The 26,023-nt window shown below is 42.1% G+C and overlaps 1 protein-coding gene across 1 annotated transcript in view; it reads left to right on the forward strand.

Annotated features, from left to right (window-relative positions):
- jph3b (junctophilin 3b) overlaps positions 1-26,023 on the forward strand; it is a 53,902-nt gene that overhangs the window by 16,798 nt on the left and 11,081 nt on the right. Inside the window, exons 2-5 of the mRNA XM_073472498.1 lie at positions 704-1,190; positions 4,912-5,277; positions 21,082-21,206; positions 23,112-24,109. Of these exons, the coding sequence (XP_073328599.1) occupies positions 704-1,190; positions 4,912-5,277; positions 21,082-21,206; positions 23,112-24,109 (1,976 nt within the window). The remainder of the gene's footprint in view (positions 1-703; positions 1,191-4,911; positions 5,278-21,081; positions 21,207-23,111; positions 24,110-26,023) is intronic.

The raw sequence follows: 26,023 nt of genomic DNA on the forward strand, positions 1-26,023 counted from the left end.
GATTACTGATCCTAAGATAGCACACATTCAATCCAGTGAGAACTGCTTGTCTGCTGCATAAATCAAAGAGAATCTGGCATTCGGGGTTTACTCCCTTTTTTTATGCGGCCCATTAAATGTTTCTGCCACTGGTCCCGCCAGCAAGTTCCCACTTGGCCCATAGACTTTACATTGTGATGACATCACAGATTTTTAAATAGCTTCTTTTGACTCAAGGAAACTTTTACAAATATAAAACCTCAAAAATTTGTAGTAGATAGTCATAATCAACCCTGTTTGCAGTTTGAGGTGTCCTGTCAGCAGTTTTACAGACATCTCCTTTACAATGGTGCTCAGTGGGGAAAGTACTCTCTGGGCCGCAGGAAATTGTAATTGCTGCAATTCCACAAGTGGCCACTTGGCAAAACTGGAAGCAAGGCAGAGTGGCACAGCCATTGCCAGTCTAAATTATACATCCATGACCCCGTTTTGGACTGACACATCCACCACATAGGAGGCAGTCCCCGAAGGTCCCATAGGAAAGCACAGGGAAGTGGCTGTATGCACTGTAACAAATTTCAGGTGGTAACCAAACAGTTAATCTGCATCCTTGAGCTCTTTTGTCTTATGTAAAAAATAAATGATTATACATACAGTACATATATGTAAAAGAAAATATTTTCATAGAGTTTGTATTTGTATTTTTTCTCCTCTCTCCCTCCAGGAACTTTTCAGGGCCAGTGGGTTGGCGGGATGCGACATGGCTATGGAGTTCGTCAGAGTGTCCCGTACGGCATGGCGGCCGTCATCCGTTCCCCACTCCGTACCTCCATAAACTCTCTCCGCTCCGGTTCGGAGCACAGCAATGGTACAGCTCTGCTGGACCGGACCGGGGCAGTGGTTCCTGGTCCACCTCCTGTTCCTGGTACACTAACCACCAGCGTGTCCATGTGCAGCACGGGCAGCAGTGGCAGCAGCCCCGCTGTGTCTCGTGGAGGCTTCGTGCTGACGGCACACAGCGAGGCTGAGCTGCTGAAGGGGAAGAGAAAAGGCGGGTTGTTCCGCAGATCCATCCTGTCCGGGCTCAAGCTGAGGAAGTCCGAGTCCAGGAGCTCTCTGGCCTCCCAGAGGTCGAAACAGAGTTCATTCAGGAGCGAGGCTGGGATGAGTACTGTGTCCTCTGCTGCATCTGATATCAACTCTACTATCAGGTAATAACGGGAGAAGATGATGGAGAGGGTGGGTGGGCGAGCTCTACTCCGTCAGGTAGCTGTATGGTCTACTAGGAAGTGAAGTTGCCTTTAAATTGAAGAACTTGAATATAATCACAAAGATACAATGGAAAGAAAAAAAAGCCTTTTTTAAAGCTTATTTTATATAGACCATTTTCACATGGCGGCCACTTTCCTCTGACGTCACACTCAGGGTGGGAAGCTCAAATGTTGTACTGCTGTGTTTTACAGGGAAAGTCATATAATTGTTATTTTCCTGCTTCCTGATCGATTAATAACTGTAAGGACAATGGATAGATTAATCTGGAGGGACATTGCACCATATTTCAAGGTAAAACAACAGGTTTGATGACTGACTAGCTTCCTCAGACAACAGCATTCAGTCACATTTTTACATTTTTTCTTGAAATATGGGCAGATGTGCCTCCAGATTTTCACTATCGTTTTAGTTACGGATCAATTGGGAAGCTATAAAATGACAACAATTTGTCAGATTACCTATGTCTCTATGACTTCTAACCTGTAACACAGCAGCATAACATAACATTGTCCCAGCATTCAAGTTTTCCACCCTGAGCACCCTGAGTTGGAGGAAAATGGCCGCCACGTGAATAAGGTCTATTGCAACCCAGTACCAATATCAGTTTGAGTACAAACAGCTGAGTCTTTCCAGGATGCCCTGTTCATACCCAATCATGATACCATCACCTGGTACCAATGAACCTGTTCACCTGTGGAAGGTTCCAAACAGGTGTTTTTGGATTCCACCACTTCCCCAGTCTTTTGCTGCTCCTGTCCCAACTTGTTTGAAACGTATTGCAGGCATCAGTTCACAATAAGCAGATATTTACAAAAATCTTTGCAGCTGATGAGGTAAAACTTTAAATATATTGTCTTTGTGCTGTTTTCAATTGAGTATATGTCAAAAATGATGATGTGATGATGATATACAAAGTCAATATCAGAAAGCTTTTTCACATATTATTATGTCAAAATCACACCCTTAACTGTAGTGCTTACTGAGCATCATATATTAGATTTTTTATCCAATTTTGGGAACAACCGGCACACCCTTCCTCAAGTCTCCAAGTCCTCAAGTCTCTTGGCCGCAATCCCCCTTTTCACACAGAAGCATGTTAGAGCAGTTTCAAGGCCGTTTCATGGCACCATTAAATCATTACATACATACTGTACTGGCTGACACTGAGAAGAGTTTGTCATATCAACTCCGTCATGAGCTAATAAAATGAACGAACGTGTGGCGCAAGGTGGAGTGAGCGGACAAGGAGGCATGACGTACAGAGAGAGGGAACTGTCCTTCATCTGGAGGGCATTAAGACAACAAGAGGCACCTGTCCCACTTTAGTGTCTTTAAAATGGATTGGCATGCGGTACTAAGTGGCCTACAGGTCAGTTTACTGGTCAGCTGGCCTGGAGCCTGAAAAGTTTCCAGTTTAACATTGTGTTATCCAGTCATAAGCCTGTCATGTTTGTCTCTCTGCTCTGCTGTCATCTTGGAATATTCTCTACCAGTCATGTTGCACCAGCTCAGAGTCAGTCACAGAGTGCACATCATGCAGGGTGCTCTGAATTACACATGAATAGTAGAAGCATGTTTCATGTATTGAGTAAACAGCAGTGTCATTGTCTTGAATGCACTGAATCAATCGTGTGCCACTGGAAACACTCCAGGTACACTGGATTGAGGTCGCTTATTTTTAAAGGCAATTACTTGACGACAAGAGTCAGCATCTCCTAACCTGTTTGTTGGCAAACAAACTGGTTAGGAGATGACAGCAGCTAATCAGGTCTGGTTAAGTATTGGCAAAGCTAATAAGGATAGAAATTTCTCATTTTTTCTTCCACAGTGAACATTTATAGAAATGTATGAATGCCGGATAAAATGCAACGTTTCTAATTCATTTGTATGTTATGTAGTACAAAGCATCAGTGATTTGATGGAGTTGTGTTAATTTTTATCATTTGATGGTGCATATTCTGAACATACTATAGCAAAAGCTCTTAAGTTGGGCCAGTGAAAACATACTAAAGGGAAGTACAGATCATAAATTGATGGTCTGAGGAGACAAGATGAAAACAAGTCGATGTGAATCCTAGTTGAACAAGACACTTATTATTCCCCACCAACTTCAGACGAGCTCTACACTGGCTGACCATGAGGGAGTGTTACACCAAGGACTGGTATCGTATAAATAGACAGGGACAAGAGAATAGGGAAAATATCTGTGAAGCTTTGCCAGTGTTTTGTCTGTTCTCAAGTTTTTTGACATTTACATTCCCTATAAGGCATCCTGAAAAAAGTAGCCTTCCCAACTTGGGATTCTTGGATTTGATCATGACTCTGGTTAAAATATTTCTGAATGTTTTGCAATATAAAATTATCAAAGAAATAGTTAAACATTTTGGGAAATGGCCTCACTGGCCTACTTTCCGTGTGAGGACTGATATCAATCTCACGCCTGTGTGATAAGTATGTAGACTTGTGTTCACCTAGCTTAGTGTAAAGGCTTGAAACATGAGGAAACATCAAGCCTTCTGGGAGTCTTAGACTGCATCCAAATGTTTAGATTTCACCAGTCTTGCAGACTTGAGTCCTGAAGACAGTTCTTCCAGTCCACAAGGGCCTCAAGTGGACTTCCTGCAGACTTCCAGAGAGTCCATTTTCACGGATTTAATTACCAACAATTCATTGCGATAGGGATGTGTATGAATATATAAAACAATTACTTTACTTAAATGTTACTTGAGTCATGTAGGTCAGAAATTATTTAACTACGTCATAAAATAAATATGTAGAAGTACAGGTTATAGAGGTAATCAAATGGATTTTATTACTGTAGTCTTTAGGCCTTTCAGTGGCTTACATTAGCCTTGCAGTTTCACGCACTCGCAGACTTCCCGTGATGACAGTGAACACATCACAGTACATCTAATAAGAGACCACGAGGGCTCAATCCACAAGTCCAGAGGGTGGACGTTTGGATTCAGCCTTGTTGTCAGACTGAAGTTGCCAGGTTTGGTACCATCCTGCTTGTAAAGAAAAACTTGTGCTTATTGACCATACCTGGCAACCAGTGCTGTACATATTACATTGCTGAATTTAAGAGGCATTGGACTTCCCCCCTGCCTCCAGTCTCAATGCTGTGCTAAAATGACCACTTCCTGATTTAAAAGTTTCTTCTGTAGTAATCGAGGCTCGACCACTTATGTTCTCAGAAGCCCTTGTCTTTTGACCACACAGCTTGTTGTAGCTCACAAATAAACATCACCTTGACCCTAGTACCCTCAAGCAATTGTGGAAAGTATATTTTCAGTTTACACTGTACATAACTACGCTATAGTTTGGAGTATAATCCAGTTTCAGAACTCCAGGGTCTTCATTTCAGTATAAGATGGATATTAAATTGATGAAATATGGGGTTACAGAAAGAGCGAGTGAAGATGATGAGATGTGGTGAAAATGATAATGAGAGCGTGATATGGCACCACTCCTCATCAGCCTTAAACATTAAAGGTGCTATCTGCCATCGATGTGCAGCACTCTCTCCGTCACATTATGTTAGAACTCTCACAGCTTACCTGCCACCAAACCTGCTTTTGTTTTCTCAAAGTTGTAGTAGCACGTAGGATTGTTGCCCGAGTACGCCAGCTAAACCAAAGTAACCTCTCACCTTTCCAGTCTCGGAGATGCAGACGCAGAGCTGGCTGTCGCTGACGACGATGTGGACGCCACGGCAACAGAGACCTACTGCGGAGAGTGGAAGAACGACAAGCGGACAGGGTACGGCGTGAGCCGGCGGTCTGACGGGCTGCAGTACGAGGGGGAGTGGCTAAGCAACAAACGTCATGGCTATGGCTGCACCACGTTTCCCGATGGCACAAAAGAGGAAGGGAAGTACAAACAGAACATCCTGGTGAGCGGCAAAAGGAAGAACCTGATCCCCCTTCGGGCCAGTAAGATCAGAGAGAAGGTGGACCGAGCCGTGGAGGGAGCGCAGAAGGCTGCCGACATCGCCAGGCAGAAGGCGGAGATCGCTCTGTCCAGGTAAGGACTTTATGGTAGTTTGTGATGGAAGTAAAAAGCCACCCAGTTTAGAGTCTTAGCATCTTCCTATGAGGGATGTGGCCCTACATGAGTTAGAATGATTATGTTTGAAGTGGGTGGGGCTCGGTTGGAATAGGTGATCTGCACATCAATCAGGATTTAGAGATATTGGATCAGGTTGTGATGACGGGGATTGTTTGCTTTTGTTGCCAGCAGCATCAATCAAATCTGATCAACTCACACCCACAATGTCCTGATGAAGCAGATACATTTTTTGGACTTCTGCTCCTGGACAAATATTAATGAAGGATGTTTTTTTGTCCTGAACTTAAACTTTGTGTGCTCCTGTTTAGTTATAAATATTTAATGTCATAATGATAATTAGGATCTGAAACATTTTCAGAGGCTACACAAGAGTACACAAGATAGTGAGACTACATTAAATCATTGTGAGACTTAAAATATTCTCAGTGAAGTTCCTTTAGTTTCGGGTTACAGTATTTATCTGCCTGGAAAGAAAACACCTCCATTGTAAAAGTCCACAGATTTACACATGAGGGCTATGGACTGCTTTATAAACCTGATAATAAGACTGAATTGCCATTTTGTTTCACCTCATTTATTCAGTCACATTGTGTTCAGGTTACTTGATTTTGTTCGGGGGAATAGAATATTTTTATTTCTAATATTTTTTGTGCTGCCCCCTAGATTAATTTTCAGTTGACATGGAAGCTGTGGTAGCAGACACTTGATTTTAGAGTTGTAATTGAGAGAGTTCAGAGTTTTTAACTCCATTTTTTTTTTTTTTTATCACTGTGGCATTTTGTATAAATAGCATTTAAGATTGTGAAATAAATCACAATTTATGGAATAAATTCCCATTAAGTTCTCTGGAAGACTGATGCGTCCAAACACCGTTAATAACGCTGACTTGTTTTAACTCACGTCTGTAAGTTAACGGACGTAACATGTTTAACTTACATCATTTAGGTAACGTTTTCATAAATCTTTTGTTGCCTCAACCTAACCCAACTCCGACTGTTACGTGATGATTTTTGTGATCATGAAGACGAAGGTCAGCTGACTATGGATCTGCTCTTAATGGGAAGGACCTTTGAATCACCTGCACACAGTTTGAAAGTTTAAAGTCACCTTGTTTGTATGCAGATTGGTGAGACTGGATTCATGCAACAGGTGCTCTTTTTAAATATTCCAAAACATTTGTAAAGTCAGATCATTTTTATTTGCTCTACCTTAGCAACTTATGCAACAATCTGCACCATGAAACACTTCACTGCAAAGATAAAGCATTCATGATTAATCAAACTACTTTTTTGTGAAGTTTTAAGATGACTTTTACAGCTTCCTTGTTGCAGTTGTGACAAAAAAGTGTGCACACATTGTTGCACTTTCACTAAGAGCTACTAATAGCTTAACATAGCTTCACAGACTCTGGGTGATATGATAATCCCCTCATCTCTTCCTCACATTTCCACGAGATGTGTTTGGTTCAGGAACAAGCCAATCTTAAACATAAAATCTTCCCACTAAAGAGACTATACTGAAGCACCAGTGTCACTGACCGAATCAGCTGTGGTTCTGGGGACTGAGACCGTCATCAGCTCTGCCATGATAGACAGAATGTTACCCCTTCGTTAAAAAGCTTTGTTAAGATAGTCGAAATGTAGTAATTCTGCTGCAGATAGATGAATACTGAACTGTTTACCTGTTGAACAGTATTTGTAAAAGCTAGCAACACGTGGTCTAAACCACCAACACACTGAATGTACAACTGAGGTGAAAAATCAGCGCTGATTGCTGCTGCGGTTTAAACAGTGTTGCCTTCTCTTACTGATGTGTTTACTTACTGAGGTCATTGACTTCAAACCTATGAACTTAATTAAACATTTATTATTTTTCAAATCAACAAAGTGATTTCTAATTTCCATCTCTAATTTCCATTCATCATATTCCATTCCTCCACCTCTCTGTTCATCTCTCATCACTCTGTCCTCATATTGTACCAGTGTCCACCCCCTACTGATGGCTCCATGTGTCTGGACCATGGGGGGAGTTGGCTCTATCTGTTAACACTTGTGGCTCCACATCATAATTGAAATCAATGACAGACTTAGAACTGGATTAAGGTTAAGGTGAAAGTAGGGTTAAGGAGGTTATTGTACAAATGAAACAGCAAGCGAAGCGAGACCGTCGGGAGCTGCTAAGACTCTGATGAAGCTGCTCTGCTGAATGGAAATGAGAAGCTGCTCTCATTATAACTCGGCTCATTGAACTAAAACAATGAGCACAGTTGGGGTGATGATGTTAATGGGCGTGCCCTGACCTTCTTTAGAAACTTTTGGACAGCAATATAAAGTGACATTTTTTGTTTATCAGCTCAGGACTCAGATCAGAAATTAATTAGCTGTCCTGGGACCTGCAGTCATGGATACACATTGATACTCTGGTCATGTGGGGACCCGTCAGAAGTAGGCCTGTGACCCATTTTGGTCCCAGACCTTGTTGTTTCAAGGAACCAGGTTATAGGGCCATGAACACAGTAGTTCTGTGGCAGCACTTGCTGTCAACGGTTCTTTTTTTAAACCACATGATGATGGAGTTTGTTCAGCAGTGTTTGAATAAGGAAATGTAATAATTGTCGAGGTGAACAATTCGGATAATGTTCCAAGCGATCAGTCCAGGGGAGCAAGCAATTTGGCTGCGAGCTTCAAAGGAATCACATCCCACAGTTAGATTTATATCCACTACAAGACGCCAATCCTGAAAAGTAAAACAGATGGTCACCAGTAAAATGTCTAGTTCCCCAGTGGCTGTTTTTATTGGCTGTATTTAGATCTAATCAGTATTTCCCTGATATTGACCCAACAGCCTAAGGTATTTAAAATCTGAGAATAGTGACCTTATATTAGGTCCATTGTGTAGAATTTAGGAGGATCTATTGGCAGAAATGGAGTGTGATATCCATTATCGTATTTCAATCAGTGTATAATCACCTAAAACTAACAATTGTTGTTTTTTTCGTTATCTTAGAATAAGCCTTTTATAGCTACAGAGGGAGCAGGTCCTATTCCACAGAGTCCGCCATGTTGCACCGCCATGGTTCTACAGTAGCCCAGAGTGGACAAACCAAAGACCGGGTCCAGAGAGGGCTTTTTTCTCCTTTTTTTGCAGCCACAGTAGGGGAGGGTGAGTCGAGGGGTATTCAGTCGTATGCAATCTTCAAGCTCAGCAGTAGATGCCGCTATATCCTACTCACTTAGGCTCTGGCCTAAAGGTTAAAGGAGTACCACACTTTTGAATGGACAATCGAGGGTCAATGGTTCAATACTTTGACAGGATAAATCTGGGTGGGTAATGTGAAAGAGCAGAGCTGAATCAGTGCTTGGTATCAGAAAAACACGAGGTTCAGTACACATAGCTAGTACCAATTCAACTATAAGACTTGTACATGCCTAAAAAGATGTATTTTAAGAAATACATATATTATATAATATTTGACAAATTGGGGAATGCTGAGAGTTAGATAAGAAAATTTATACCATTTTCATGTTTGCAGCCGATGCTAAACATGAAGCTAGAGCCAGGAGGTCACCACTGTAGCCTAGCATAAAGACTTGAAGCAGGGGGAAACAGCTAGCTCGGCTCTGACACCTCTACGTTTACTAATGAACAGGTTGTGCTCTGTTTGTGTAATTCGTACACACACAAATGTAGAAACTACATGTTGCTTTGCAGGGACTCATGCTAGCTGTATCACCCAGCTCTAGCTAATCTAAGCTAACCATCTCTACTCTTACTTCATATTTAGCAGACACATATGAGAGTGGTGTAACTATTCTCATCTAACTCTCAGCAAGACAGTTTGCAGCTTTAAGACAAATTCAACACATTTTCCAAATTCATCATCATGGAGTTGAGTTTAAAGATGCAATATGTAAGAATTGGCCACCTGTCAAATTCAAACGCAGAACAAACAGGTGGCAGCATATCACCAGTGTAACTGCTAACTGTTGCTAACTGTAGCTAGTGCAGTTAGCCAGGGGACCGGGAGAGTGTTATTGTTGACACTGCTGAAGGTGAGGTTCGCCCAGGGCGTCATGCAAGCTAGGACCGCCATTGCCTGATCTGATCTCACCCTACTGACCCTAATGGCTTGTATGTGAACACAGCAATGGAAAGAAGCCTGTTCTGTTCAGGAAGACACAGATATTCAGTCCTGCAGAGGAAAGATGTGAGCAACAGCTGAGATAAATGGCAGCCTCACACAGTATGACCTTGAGTTTGTGAATGAACCAGTTGTATGAAAAGAGGTTAGGTTTACTATCTGATTACCAGTTGACCTTGGAACAGATCAATATAATGTGTTGCACACTGACATAATGGTCAATAACTGTAACACACACAGTCCATGTACTGTATATATCCTTGTGTTTGCATGTGGTCAAGAGTAGATCACATGGTTTCTACAACTGGCTTAAATGGACAAGCTCGTTAAGAAGAGGATAGAAAAAGAGCGTGACGAAGAAGTTGTGTGAGAGAAGACAGAGATGAGGAGAGTGTAAAAGTTGGAGTTAGAGAGAAAAAGACAATAAGAAAGTGAAACTGAAAAAGTTGGACAGAGTGAGAGAGATTTCCGCATTATGCCAACAATGTTGGCAGGCAGCCTGAGGGAGAGCAGAGGCTGAACACACACACACACACACACACACACACACACACACACACACACACACACACGCACCGGCTCTTCCTTATATGCTTATAAGCTTACTTGCGTACTGATGTGTGTGAATGCAGCTGCTGAGCATGCCTGTATTTGTTGAGCGTACATGCAAGAGGATACACGAGCTGAATGATTAAAGATCCAATCCTATTAGTCCTGATAACAGGGCGGTCTGACCACAGCTCGCTCCAGCTGCTCACCTCACTCATCTCATACTGTTGATGCCTTACACAGAAAAACAACGAAAGACAAAAAGAAATGGAGGCAAATTAGAGATAGAGAACACATCGGTCACACATATATAATCATTAGGTCTTCTGTAATTCTCGTTTTTTAAGGTTGCACATGTAGCAATTTGTATGTTTTACAGGTATTGCAACAGCCTATCAGACCTGCAGTGAAGGTTGTCATAATGTTCAGACCTCAAGCTTAGCCAGACATACCCTGATGGATGGACCAAAACATTGTCACATGTGTAGCCTGATTCTAATACAAGTAGTCTGCACCCACTACCCAGACAGTATGAATGACTAGGAATGGCAAGTGTTCAGTTTTGTTAGGTTGTATCTAAAATACAACACTTTGTAGAAGCACAAAGTTGAACATTTATTCCACTGTATTTTTATTTATTTATTTATTTAAAGGTTTAATAATCAGGGACAATGCACATTAATAAAAACATTTTAACAAATGTAAACATGCCAGAATTAGCCAAAAGGCTATTTTACATCTGCTGTCCCTGGACTGATGTTAAGAGTCACCCTAAAAGAGAATGAAATGATTTAGTTATCGACATACAAATAATACATTAAAGGATTAGAAAACTAAATCTGAATAAAGGTTAAAAGGCAGAGAACTAAGCAAAAGTCCATACATACACACACATGCTAACATAAACTCAGCTCAAACAGCAGCCGCTATAGACAAAACAGAAGCAACGTTAATGCAGCAACACCAACATCGACAAAAAAATAAATAAATAAATAATAATAATAAAAAAAATAATTACACAAGACACAATAACAAACTAGCAGGTCACAAACAAGCAAAACATAAACACTAAACATATTAAAAGCCATGCACAAAAAGCAACAGTAATACTAGACGATTAATAACCTGACAGACAACATGACGGATGGCATCAGAAAGCACCGACAGGCAGAGCAGCAAATGTGGGGAAAAAATTAAGCACTAAAATTCAATGTTGACAGCTTTGACCATTAATTAGCCACTTTTTTAAAAAATATTTAAAAGAGGCATAGTTTGAAAGATTTCTAATGTGAGTTGGAATGGAGTTCCACTCATGAGCAGCAAGTACTTTTTCTAAACGGGACAACACAGTCTCCTCTAGCTGCACTCCGTGTAGATGTTGATGCCATTTTTTTGTAAGAAATGTATTTTGTAAACAAGTGCAGCAATGAAGACAACAGGCATATATATATAGATATAAACACTACATAACCTTTCAACAAAAGTGACTGAAATCCAATCTGCCTTTGAAAAATCAGGGCAAAGTATTGTCCAGAGGCAGCTATGCTCATCACAGACCAGCTGGGACAGCCTGTCAGCAGTTTTTAAATATTGTAATATTCCCCAGAGGCTTCAACAGAGGCTAAGAGCAGCTATGCAAAGTCAAGTATCCTGTTTAAAAGGGTGTCAAAATTCTCTGTCCCTGGGTCACATCCTCTAATATGTATAGCATAGTCAGGTATGAATTATATTTTTAATTTTTTTTTTATTTTTTTTTTTGGTCAGCTCTGTTATAGTATATATAAGAGTATATAAAGACGTATCCTCACCATACTGCTAAAGTAGGTGGGCAGAGATTAAAATGTATTATGCAAAGTGGGTCGACTGGTCACAAATACAATAATGGACCAAAAATATAAAAAAATGTTCAAACTAGAAAAGCATTAATTTGTGGTTTAATAAATATCAGACCATATTTCTATGTAATACACCACTTTGACACTGTTCGCCATCGTGCACATACTCATGTTTAGGTCATTAATATCTAAGTTCGGATGAAATTCAGTGGAAACTCTATTCCCCGGAATAAAAATGGTTTGCGTTGTATAATAATAAGAGATTTGGTTTTGAGTAAGTAATAATTATTCATCTGCTTGAGCTTTTTATGTTCACTGACCTTGATAAAATAGATCAAAGGACAAATAAATGTGGATTCTGTCTCAGCTGACAGAACTGAAACACACCATAAATGATCCATTCCCATTAAAAGATGTGCATTTTTGTTATGCCTTTGTTTTCAGCGCGAGCTCGTGGTTTGCACTCGAGTGACTGACTGCTACAGTAACTAAGACTGAGCCTGCACAGATAAAACGAGGCAGGCAGCCACCAGAGGGCATATATAAGAGTTTTGTTTAAGGACATTATTTTAAAATTTAAGTTTCATATCAGTGTTGAGTACAGGAATTGGCCCTTTACATGTTTAAGGTAAGCTAAAACAAACTCTTGAAGCAGGTGGAAACATGCTAGCAGGCTACATCAAGGGTCCTTCCAACAACAAAGCAGTCCTATTTACGTATCATGGCTTGAGTAGCTAACATTAAACATGTAGATGTAGAGAGGTTGGCTAGTGGTTCTATTTACTGACAAGTAACAGCTTATTACTGTTGACAAAACTTTTCCCACCGTCCTAACCCTGAACAGACTAACTAGCTGCCTGAATTGGTAGCTAGTCTGCTAGCTAGAATCAAGTGTCAGACAGCTAACGTGAATGGCTGTCAGGCCACCGCTAGTCTGCTCGGCTGTCATTTGTGCTAGTTGGCTAGCTACATGATAAAACACGTCAGTTAAGCAACTTTGGACTTGTTGGAGGGCATGATTTTGTTCTTTCTCTGGAAGCTAGCTATTTCCCAATGCTTTCTGTCTTTGTGCTAAGCTAGGCAACACATTTCAGACCTCTACTTGGATACAGAGAGATGAAATTGTTATGAATAATTTTTGTTATGATAGAAGACTTCTATATATAATTGCGCGCATGTGTTTCACAGCAGTTGTATTTACAGCCACATTTCCCATAAACTCTCTAAAGGTGGTCTGGTTTGTTCAAGGTTATTATACTAATGCCTTCAAATGAAGAATTAAGTCTCTTCAAACTGTATTATTCATTCTGTTCACCTGGTTGTCTGCAGTTTGCTTCGTTGCCACTCTGTTGGTTTACCTCTGCTTCCCCTCTGGGTCGTCTATGATCCAGCGGCTGTCCTCTCTGTTTCATTTTCTAACAATCATCGTTATGAGTAGGTAGAAATGTTCTGTGGGTCTGAACAATGTTTGACTGAACACTGAGCTGTAATGTGGACCCACAGGTGGCTCTGTCAGAAATAAAGACGCACAGTCAGGTCGTGCATACTGCAGCTGATGCATGCTGAGGACTGTGCTCGGATGTTTGGAGGGCAGGAGCTCATGCACAAGGGGGGACTTAAATTATTTTTGGGGAGGGACAGAGTGTCCTTGTTTAAAGTAGGGTGCCTCTTTATGCATGCTTAAAGCAGATAAAACCAGATCTCAATACAAAAAGTACTTGAATAAGCCGGTTTCATGAGTAGCAGAGCATCGTCTCTGTGAGGCAAGGCTAAATGCCAACACATCCTAATTTAGTGTGTTATCATGGCAACACGCAACCTGTATTAAAAATACAACCAATTTATACTAGATTTGAAAACCATAACATGCTCAAAGATGAGCTCTTTGAAACAGAAGCAGAGTAAAGTGCCTCTGACACTGCTGAATCTTGTCAGCAGTAAGTAACGTGCATATTTAAAGGGATTGTTTTGTTTTTAAAAGTGTTGAGGTAGTTACAGTAGTTACAGTAGTTATAATAGTTACAGTAGTTACAGTAGTTACAGTAGATTGTGGTCAGCACATCCCCGGTTTAGAGAGTACCAGTGTAGGAAGCTAAGCAATGTACAGCCATGAACAGGAAATGAAGCAGTTATATTGCTCCCTTCAAGGCCACCAGACTTCTTTCACAAAAACAGCAATTTACCAATTACAGAACATGGGGAGTTGCTGGTCTACCGCTGCCTCAAGCCATTAGTTCGTGTTGTTGTGCCACTTTGGTGACTCTGAACTAAGCCCATTAAACACTGAAGTCACACAATTTCACACACAAACTAATCGTTAGACCAGGAAGTCCCGTGTTCTGTGAGGTAAAATGACTGTTTATGTCATGGGAGTCTGGTGGCTTTGAAGAGAGCATTATTGGATGCTTAAGTTTTCCATCGCAGTGGTTGTCTGGCTATAGGTAAAGTAGTGAATATATTCTAAATATAGCGTACACCTCAACTGATACTGATTTTTTTAGGTGGGTCTTTTTTTTTAGGTGGCTAAAATACATTTAGCTTCTGCTCCCGTCTCCAGCAGAACATTGCTTAGCTTCCCACACTGCAACTCCTGCTTCTTCTCCAAGCTGGGGGCGAGCCACATACCATCTACTGTTGGTACAACACTGACGATGGATAACCACCTCATATAACCCTACTTAAAAAAACCAGAAACAATCTCTTTAGCTGATTTGAAGAGTATAGTTTTCTTGCATAGTGGCAGAAATTAAACATAACAGTCAACAATCCTAACGGTACATACAGTACAGTTGTAGCCTGGTCTTTAAACCAGCTCTCTGCAGCTCTGTGGTACACCCATGCACACACACAGAAATGTCTAACCCAGATTCAGACAGCAGCATAGCCCAGGACAGGACAGCCTCTCTCTTTCTTTCTCTGTGTCCCAGAACAGCAGGGTATTTCCTTGTGGAACACCAGGAGAAACCCTGAGAGGTGAAACACAGTCACAGGATAGCTGCTGCAGAGAGTCTTGGAGCTAAATACAAGAACAACAGCAATCTGGTTCAAGGATGAAGAGGCTCGTCGTCCAACTTTCCTGGAGTGTGTGTATTTCTAAAAATGTTCATCAGCTACTTTTGAATGTCCATGTGTGCGATCCATGTTAGGAGGCAGAGAGGTCAAAGGTCAGCCTCAGCTCCAGAACAAAATCCTGGATCTGGTAGAAAATCTGTGTCAGCCGTCCACGTGCCTGATGTTACAGTAAATCCCAGATTTGTGTGTGTGTGTGTGTGTGTGTGTGTGTGTGTGCATGATACGATGTGCCCTGATGGCTGTTGTCACATGCGCTGATGTAACTGATGCGACATCAGGCTACCTGTGATTAGCTAGTACCAGACAAACACACCACTGACTCACTGCGCTTTGTGGACGGAGCCATTCACTGCAATCCTGTGACCTCGTTTCATCAGCGAGCCTAAAGCCCAACACACACTCTCAAACGCATGCACACACACAGACACTATTAGCAGTGATGCAAACCGGAAAGCTCTGTTAGAGATTCAGGTATGAATCATCCTCATCATCATCATCAGCTGGTTCGGAGTAATGACAGAGATGATGGAGGAGCTTAGCATGAGTCCTGGATTAGACTTTCTCTCCCCGTCTCTCTCCTCATCTAACCTCAGAATGTGTGTTTGTCTTCCTCTGTGTATCTCTTCCATCTCCTGTTTGTTTTGGCTCTCCTCTCCTTCGCTGTCCTCCTTTATCTTGTGTCCTTTAGGCCTTGGTATCTCTGTTCGTTCGCTCTGTCCTCTTAAAGGTGCTACGTGTTGCACTTGAGACATTAACACCCCTTTGTCAAAGTGTATGTGATACTTTACACAAACGTTTATTGTCAAATCATAGTTTGGCATTTGTGTGGCAAGCCTGTCAATTTTTGGATATCTCTACATATTGAAGTGGTGTCCATTAATGCTATAGTTAGACTGATACTTGATATACAGAGTTTGGATGGCTGTGCTTTTGTTAATTAGCTTTACAAAAAAACAAAACACAAGAGCAAAATTATAAGGAACTGATTAAACAGTGTGTTTATCTACTTCAATGTAAAATGAGCAGTTAGCTGGAAACATTAGCAGAGGTGGCTGCTTACTACCTGCAGTAGTAACCTAGGAATACTAGCCAAGGGTCATGTTTTTAGCTAACTAGCCTACTTTATATTATCTTGTGGGACCACAGGTTTCTTAAGAAATACCCCCTTCTCAAGATGGAGACATCCATTTTGTGAGAACCAAGACATACGACATCAGGTTGAGGTTTTGAGTTGTAAATCTGCCATCAGTCGGGGCTTATCAAAGGGTCCTTTACCGTGAACATACAAAACTAGCGTTATGCAACTAATTAATATTTCTATCATTGATTGATCCGTCTATGATTTTTTTAGTCACTGGTAATCATTTTTCAACAAAGAATATAAAGGAAATGGGAAATTCAGTGAAAACGAAACAACAAAGAAGAAAAAAAACTTAGACACCATCATAGATGGGATCACAGCCGCCTTGGTGCACATCAACACGTTCACGCTGTGACCCATGACCAGTCAGCTGTGATTACTATATTATTACATGAGACCATCTTTGATCTCAACTACACACCTGTATAGTTTCCTGACTGCATCTTGCACGGTTGTGACACTATATGTCCACAATGAAATAAACTGTTCTACTTTTTTGCTTTCCATTGAGCAACTTTAAAATGTAAAACTAAACCTTTAGCTTTCAATTACTATTTTCCTGGAATGAATATCACAATATACAAGGTACAAGGTACATTTATTGTCATTTTTTAAACAAGGGTTTAAAAAACTAAATAATGAATGAGTCTTTGAGTCCTGCTACATCCATTTTATACAATGGAGTGTTGAGGATGAGTTCAGGAGTCTCATGGCCTGGGAGATGTAGCTGCTCCCTTGTCTGGTGGTACTCAGCAGATACTTCTGTATCTTTTGCCATACGGCAGCAGGGTGAACAGACTGTGGCTGTGTGGGTGTTTTTTTTCTTTTTGTACCCTTTGGGCTCTGTGCAGACATCCCACTTGAGTGATATCACTGATGCTCTGTGGTACCAGTGATGTTCTGGGTGGTTTTAATCACCCACTGTAGAGCCTTCCTGTCCTGGGCTGTACACGAACCATACCAGTTTATGTTTCCAGTCAGGATGCTTTCCATTGCTCCTCTGACAAAGTTGACCAGAATCCTGCTCTAGACTTCCTAAGTTTCCTGGGAAGTAGAGCCTTTATTGTGCTTTTAACCAGGGTGGTGACGTATGATGACCAAGATAGGTTCTCAGTGACGGTAATTCCAAGAAACTTAAAACTCTTCACCTACGTCACCTCAGTCCCACTGATGTAGACAGGGGTATGTGCCTTTGTCTCCTTTTTTTCTAAAACCAACACTCTAGTCCAATGTGGTCATATCATTACTATAAAATACCACAGAAAGTAAAAACAGGATAACTTTGAGTTATTACTAGGCCCCATATACAACCAGAGTGGAGACAATGGGCTGCCCTGTCTGCTTTCAGTGGTATTTTCAGAGCAAGTGGCTCACAGTCAAGCCATATTTCTCATAAACCCTGTTCCTCCCTGTCAGAAAGAAGACATTGCTGGTTGAACCCCTCCCATTCTTCTGCTTTAATGTAGAGGTTGTCAATCTTTCAGGCGCCGCTTTAATTATGCTGTCTCACAATTAATCTGGTAATGATTCATTGATGGTGAGGACCTAAGACCTTTTCAACACCATCTTCTTTCTTTCTTCCTTTCCCCTCTCTCCCTGTAACACCATCTCTACCTCTTCTTTGTCACACACTGTCCTCCCTCCCTCTCTTTCTTTTCTCTCTTCTTGCCCTCCATCTACAACTCTTTTTTTTCCTTTTGGACAGGATGTTGTGTTGTATAATCAAGCAAGCCATTGAACAGGCAGCTTTTTTCTCTGCAGGCAGTTGATTCATCCAGAAACAGGTTGTTCCTGGGGAAGACAGGAGTGGGCCAGGAAGTTGTGGAGGACAGGATGAGAGAGGGAGAGATTCTTTTGTGTTGTGGTCTGAGCACCAAGGTGAGAGCAGGATGTGCCAGATTAGCCTGAGTGAGTGTGTTTGCATGAGAAGCGGTTTCTTCATGACATTTAAACCTTGTGAATATGGAAAAAAGTACATGAAAAAATCCTACATGTGATTATGTCATGTGAAACAGTAAGACAGTCTCCCTCTCTCCTTACACCTCACCTCCCCCACAGCCAACAAGCACGCACTCACACACACACACACATGGCGGTGTTGAGTATACTGTGGGCCTGGCATAGCGGTGCTGGCAGAGAGTGCAGAGAGGGGCAAAGAGAAACAGAGAGGCGAAGAGCAAAAAATCAATAGCCATCGACATGCAACACTGCATCAAGACTGTTACTGCCCAGAGAGAGAAAAGGGAGGCATGGAGGGAGGGATGGAGAGGTTATTTTACAGGAGTCGAGAGCCCTTCCAAAGACAGAGAAAGACAGGCAATTGGAAAAGGAGAGATGGAGGTGAGAGGAGGGTTATGATTGAGAGAATAGATCTGTTTGATGGAAGCAGAGAGATAGAAAGAGAAGGTGCTACAAGAGGCAGATGAAAAGGGGATTGTGATAAAGATGGAGGGAGCAATTAGCAATAGGCATAAAGGGACATGGGCAGGAATAAAAGAAAGAGCGAGGGAGATATGAAAAGGAGGCTGTAAAGGAGCAGTCAGAGAGATGAAGGAGATGTGAAAAGCCCGACGAGCAGACGCAGCGGGATGAATTATTTTATGATAATAAACACATTTTCAAGCAAAAGATTACAGCGGCTGTAAACAGATGAATACAGAAGACCTCATCGTGGTGCAGCTCTGTAATTATGGTCATCTCAAAGCTACTGTGTGAGGTATCATGTAATATGCTGATGCCTACATGCTGTTCAAGATCTTGTGTGTGTGTGTGTGTGTGCGTGTTTGTGTGTGTGTGTTTCTGGCTCAGGTGTCTTTTATAATAAGATTCGTCAGCCATAACCAGACACAATAGAAAAGATAACTGAGATATGAAGGAGGCGCTGTATGCTGCATGTTCTTTTAATAATGATACCTGAGGATAAATGCTTCACTAGTTCCCATAGACAAAGGAACAGTAAACTGTCATTGACATTCGACATTTTCTCTAAAGTTATATACAGTTTTATAACAGTTGTGTAGCGTGTGGTGTTGTCTTTACGTTATTTTAACATGTGGTGGCCCAACATTTCTAGAAACTGTCCATATAGTGACACAATTGTACAACTGATACTGGACTTTTGGAGCTGATGCTTATCCCAATAATAGGGAGTTAAAGATTCTGATAGTGATATATCAGCCAATATTCTTATATACACAGAATATATACATAAACAAATTTTTTCCAGTGATCACTAAAATGTGTTTATCAAACAGTTTTGACAAAGATGTGTACTAAAAGCAGAAAAAGACAACTTTTAAAATTCCCCCTTGTATTATTTCCATGTTGAATTACTGCTGGCGCTGCTGTCGCAAACACACTGAGAGAGAGTTAGAGTTTAACACCCTGTTCTCTTAATAGGCAGGTTTAGTTACTTACTGATTTCGAAGAAAGAATGCAAGTTTTTAACCATCTCAAGCAGGGGAACAGACTTTAACACAACACTGGCGCTCTCCATCGAGTGAAAGCCCGTCCCTTCACTCTTGTTTTACCTTCGGTTTCTATCACTTTCCCTCTTCACCTTCTTTGCCTCCTCCTTCAGCAGGGGTTATTTTTCTTTACAGTGTAGAGTTTTCACAGTTCTTCCAGTGGTTCCAATGTTACGTGGGGATGAATGCCTCTTCCTGTTTTAGTTTGCAACTGCATGAGCGTTTCCTTTGCGCCATAATGCTGCCTTCATTTTTGCTACCAATCTGTATGCAGATGTTATTACACTGTGCAATCAGCATTTACTTCAGAATGAGAAGTTAAAGCAAAAAAGTTGTCTGTTGCCAGTTTAATGGACGCAGGATATTTTAAATACAATAAACTTTATTGTCCAAACTTGACTGGTTCAAGACCCGCTTGGGCCGGTTAGTATAAAGCGTGGTCTGGTAGCTAGAGAGGTGCAAGCTCACCTCCTGGACACTGCAGAGAGCAAGGCACCGAACCGCTAGATTCTTGCAATGCCTAATTACAGTGCTGCCCCCACGCTCTGACGCCTCTCCGTATATTAATGCATGTGTGCAGAATGTGAAACAAAATCAGGCTACATCTACACTAAAAACAGTCTTGTTGCTCCAAGCTGTTTTTTGGTCAGCAGGGAGGTGTTTTCAGGTAGTTTTCATAAAGGTTTTCATCCATACTAAAACGCCCACATGTGGTTCTACACAGTCTGATCGCTCTGCTGAGTCTCAACAAGTTAAATCTCTGTTCTGTCCCCTCCTCCTCTCTCTGATCAACTATACTACTAACTTCTTCAGTTATACAACCAAATTCACAATTCACAGCAACTGTCCTCATCTGCATGTGGTTCTGTTCTGTCAGACAAATGGAGCATAAACTGGTGATTTAATTGCTGCTCTCTAAAAACTCTGTTTTCAGGTGAGATAAGTGTTTTTGTGGACAGAGGGGTCAACATTTAGCGCTTAGTGTACCTGCACTTTCATTGGTTGTGGGTTGGACATCAAAGGTTACCCACCTGTTTTTACATGGGCTTCAACAAGGTCAATGAGAACCCTTTAGAATAATTGTGAGAACAAATAGATTCCTCAATTTGCATCCAGTTTCCTCAACTTCAACTTTTTTTTCTCAATCAAAGAATTGAGCCCACATTGTAAAATACAAGCCAAAAAAAAACGTAATAGAGGTGAACTGGTTGCGTTCTGAGGGTGTGTAGTAAATGAACCAGCGCTCAACAATAAATACCCCGACATCAGTGAAAAACTTTAATACTGTGGTGTACTGTTTGCACTTTCATTGTTACAAAAGGTCAGTTATTGTTTTTTTTTTCCTCCAGTATTCTTGGAAACTTTTTTTTATTCTCTTCTATTCTTTGCATTCCTTATCTCCTTCCAACCTGCTATACTTTTTTTGTACAGGAATAAGTTTTGGACACCGCTATGATTCAGTTTTTGTTTTTTTCTCATTTTAAAATGCTTAAAGATAAATTTGAATGTGAATATTGACTCCGTACATTCTGTTCCCTGTCTTTTGTGCATCAGGACGGCTCATGCACAGGGTAAAGCAGAGGCAGCGGTGGGAGCAGCTCAGAAAGCGCAGGAGGAGAGTCGTATGGCTCGGGTCACCGCCAAGCAGTTCTCCCCGTCCTTCCAGCACCCAGGAAATGGTGAGCAAACATACAAACATGTACACACTGCAGCACATGTCCATAATCTGCAACCCAGCCAAGCAGACATATACACGTGCGTGTGTGTGTGTGTACATGTATGTGTGGGTTGGTGATAAAGGTCAGTGTGAGCCCCCCTCCAGCTTCATGTTTCTGCCTCTGTCACTCACACCTGTACAGCACTGCAGGTAGCCAACCCACAAGAACATGCATTACTAAGCGCTGTGAGAAACACACACACACACACATGCACACACACTGGCTTAATGACACATACAGTACACTCCCACACACAGATACCTGAGATGACAGTGATTGTTCTTTAACCATCCATTCTGCTCTCAGCGGCTGTCTGTTTCTCTCACAGCTAAAAGAAAAAAAAGAAAACACTCCACGTTACTGTGAGGACATCTGTGTCACCAAGAATTAGCTGACATTTTGCAACATGTTTGTGTTGAGACGTACATCCTGGACATCATCAAGTACATTACTGTTTGCCTTGCATCTGTACACAGATAAGAACTAAGGGACTGTAAAAAAAATATTAGGAGTGAAGATTTGGGAGGAGGGAGGGTAGTTCAGTTTGTTAAGGAGGGTTTTTCAACATTTTCCCACCACAGATTCATTCACACACAGAGATGTTTTTTACCCTTCATGATGAGCCATGCAACTCAGGCATCATGTAATCCAGTGATCTTCAATGACTTTCAGGCCAAGGACCCCTTAGCTGATAGCAAGACGGAGCAGGGACCCCCTACTATTTATATTGTATACAATTCTGTTTCATATTGAACTGGGCCTATGATAACATGTAGGGTGGGAGCTGTTGTAGCATGGCTAATGTTAGCTATGTTAGCATGGGATCATCCCTATGTTCCCCGGGTCCTATGTTCCCCGCTTTGTATGTGACCGGGGAACATAGGACCCTTTTTCTAAAAAAAGGGTCCCATGTTCCCCGCTGTTCACCCAAAGGGTCCTATGTTCCCCGCTGTGTATGTGACCGGGGAACATAAGACCCTTTTTTAGAAAAAGGGTCCTATGTTCCCCGCTTTCCCCCAAAAGGGTTAGGGGTTAGGGTTAGGGTTAGGTTAGGTATCAACAAAAGCTAAAAAAAAACAGGGGGTTTGAAAAAAAGACTTATAAAAGATGTGGCTAATATTTTTAGGAATTTTCAGAAAAAGGAGTAACCAGGCACTGGCTAGATTAGGTACTAGATTAGGGTTAGGGTTAGGGTAAGTTACTTAGGACCCTTTCTTAGAAAAAGGTCCTATGTTCCCTGGCAACAGTGGGGAACATAGGACCCGGGGAACATAGGTACACTCCCTGTTAGCATCACCTCCTGGGTGGAGGGTATGTCAGAGTCTCTTACTCGATAAGTTATAAAACAATACATTTTGCCTCAAGAGAATGTCTGCACACTTAATACAGCTAACTGACCAATATGTTTCGGTAACATGTTTGCTGACTAGTTAGCCATTGCAGATAGGTGCTGCACAGAGATTTAGGGTATTGTTACATTAGCTTGCTCACAAGTTTTTCTTTTTTGACCCAAACGGGACAATTTTCACATCTAGAGCTGGCTGTTGTAGCTGAATGGGTTAAATACAGGCCTCTCACCCAGGAGACTGCCACTGTGTCCTATATGGAACGTGTTGTTTTATTGTTATTATTTTGATTATTCTCCATTTTGTTTTAGTTTTTGATAACTTTTTTTCTGATAGCGTCTTTCAAAAATAGATCCCCTAATTCATTTTTGCACAGTCCCTAACACGTATTGTGATATCATGCATGTCATTGTTGTCTGACCTGATGCTTATTGTGCTTCATTTAAGCAAGTCTAAAGTAGTAAGAAGAGATGACCATTGAATGTCAAAACATCTTTCCGATGTCTTCTGACTTTTGCAGGTATGGAGGTGCAGCGTCCCAAACGTCAGGTCTCCAGCGAGGTGGAGGGCGAGGGGCTGTCAAGTAGCGCTGGCACCGCCGACAGCCCCGACCTCTATGTAAAGAGCGGGGCCTCCGACGACCCATCTAACGATGCTGCAACCCCAGACCTCAGTCCCCCTTCTTCCTCACCCCCCCACACTCCTCCACCCCCTGCTCGGCCCAGCCAGCGCAGCAGGAGTGCACGCTTCCATCGGCAGAGCGCCGTGGACCACACGGACAGGACGAAGGACGGAGGAGAAAGGGGTGAGAAAGGCGGGGGAGGAGGGCAGACGGAGATCCAGGTGCTGATGGAAGGAGGAAGCGGGGGAGGTGAAGGAGGAGGAGGAGGGAAGGGGGAGTATCCACGGGCCAATAGTTGGAGCGAGGACAAGAGGAGAGGGGTGTTGTCAAAGGGAGGAGGTGGGGTCAGCGGACGAGGAGCGAGCCGGACCAATGGACACAAACACAGCTCCTCCAATCACAAGTCCCGGGAGCACGGATCATCCAATCACAGACAGGCCAGAGGGGACAGGTGGACGGAGTCATCCTCGTCTGCCTCTTGGACATCCGGACACAGGGGCGTGCACGGCAGGGGAGGCCGGCTGCTGGAGCAGGACGAGGAGAAAATTAGCAATTATGAGATGGAGATGAAGCCTTTACAGCCCAGAGACTCCACTACCCACAAGCCCCATGGGCACGGTGAGGAGAGGCACGGGCACAGTCACGCTCATGGAGAGGGGCGCTCGCACACCGTGCAACGACAGAGGCATAAGAACCGCGATGGGAGGGAGGGGAGGGAAGGAAGAGAGGGGAAAGAGGGGCGGGAGGGGGGTAAAGACTCACACAAACTGGACAGAGCGGGGGACAAGATGGATTCACGGCCTCTACGTCGGGACCTCACCCTCTCCCCCCCTCTGAAGTCCTCCCCCATCACACCGGACCAGGACCGCAGCCTCACGCAGAGCAAAGGCAACTCAGTAAGATTCACACTGAGCACACCAACACAACTCTATCACACATGAAATACAACACTTAACCAACTCTGACAGATTAAAGCTGCACAGGCAAGATTTTTGTCTCACCAAACAGCTGATGGCTGAGATATCCTCAACATGGCACCGCACAAATTACTTGGAGATAGTTTTTATTGTCATTGGCTGAAAATTCTTCTGCCGCACCAGCTGTGTGAGTTTAAATTTAGGAGAAAAAACACAAGACTAACTCTTCAACAACAGTAAGCAAGCACTTTTTCTAGTACTCACCTCGTTTTATATCTTCATTGTCTTCACCACATCAGCAGCCCCTGTGAACAAACAATTCTGCCATAACATCAGGTTTCTAATATTTACAACTTCCAAAAATTCCATCAGTACAAAGTTGCCTTTTGTTGCAACTTTAAATCTTTTTCTAAGACTTTTTCTTTATACAGCAATGAAAAAAAGCCACCTCACTGTTGAAGCAGCTGTATAAAACTGTGACAACTACGACCCTGTAGACTCAAAATACAACACTACAAAATCTCTCATCCCTCTCTATATCTCCTGGTGTAAAGCACTTACTTTTCAAGTTCAGAGTCCAACCAGTCCAATTTGAGTGAATTGTTTCAACTTGATTTTGATTTAATTATTTTTATAAATTTTACACCAATTTAATCTGGATGGTTTTTGAATATTAGTAATTTTCTATCACAGTTTGTTAACTTTAAAGGTGCAGTATGTAAGCATGGGCCACCTGAACTCAAAACAGACAGGGGGCAGCATATCAACTAAGTTACTGCTAACTGTAGCAGCTGTTAGCTAGTTAGCTCAGTTGGCCGTGCATCTAGTGGTCCAGACTGGGAGCTTGGGGCACATGCCTGGTTTGCACCTCTAGCACAGGTATGTTGGGCTGAGGTCATGGACCTATTGCTAATGGACACAGCCTCGAGACGGAGCACCATTCATTCCTATGAAGGCTGCTCAGTGCCGCATGAAGCCCAAAAAAGACTTCTGGCCGGGGCTCTTCCGCATAGCTTCCACATTGTGCGGCCCATAGGGCGTGCACACTAGAGACTTCCGCCGACTGAGCCGGCTAACTTCCGGTTTAGCACCCAGCTAACTTGAATGGGGACAAAATAATTTAATCATGCAGCTCTTCTAGACTTTCCAAATGTTATTGGACTGAATGGCTCAAATTATGATGAGGCGCTTCTTTCACAATGTAAGCTCATGTGAAAAAGTATTTTTGGGCTGCAGTGCATCACATGATGATGTAATTACACGGTTTGGCCACTACAAAAACTGGCTTCAGAGCCTGGTGCTCCTCCTGGGGGCTTGGACCGGGGCTAGCTGGTTAGCATGCTAACTTCAGTGGATATCTCAACAACACAATACATACTGTAGATGTCATAACGTCAAAACTGTTATTTCTAAACATATTTTTTGAATGTTTTCAACTAAAATTCTCACATATTGCACTTGCATTAAGACAACATTCTTCAAATCAAATTGAAATGAACCTCTAGGAATTTCAAAGAGAATAATTCAAACCACATGAATTCTGATTTAAGCATTCAGAAAATTTGAATGCTTAAATTTCAACATTAAAGTGACAATATTTGTGTATTCACAATGGATCACATGACCACTTGTATGTGGAACACTCCAGTTCCCCTCAGCTCTACTGAGCATTTTGGTCTTTCACCTCTTTCTCTGGACCGTCCGCCCCCAGAACATTACTGTTTGATTATCACAAATCCACTGTACACTACCTGCTCCAAACCAAACAATGACAGACAGACAAAGTTAGCAACTAGCTGGTGAGCATATTTAACAGCTAAAGAACCAGATTTGTTTAGGAGTTGGTAGAGACGAAAATTAGATTTATTTTGATGTTGAGATGTACTTAGAAAA

This window comes from Pagrus major, chromosome 8 (assembly GCF_040436345.1).
Source record: "Pagrus major chromosome 8, Pma_NU_1.0".
In the NCBI taxonomy this organism is placed as follows: domain Eukaryota; kingdom Metazoa; phylum Chordata; class Actinopteri; order Spariformes; family Sparidae; genus Pagrus; species Pagrus major.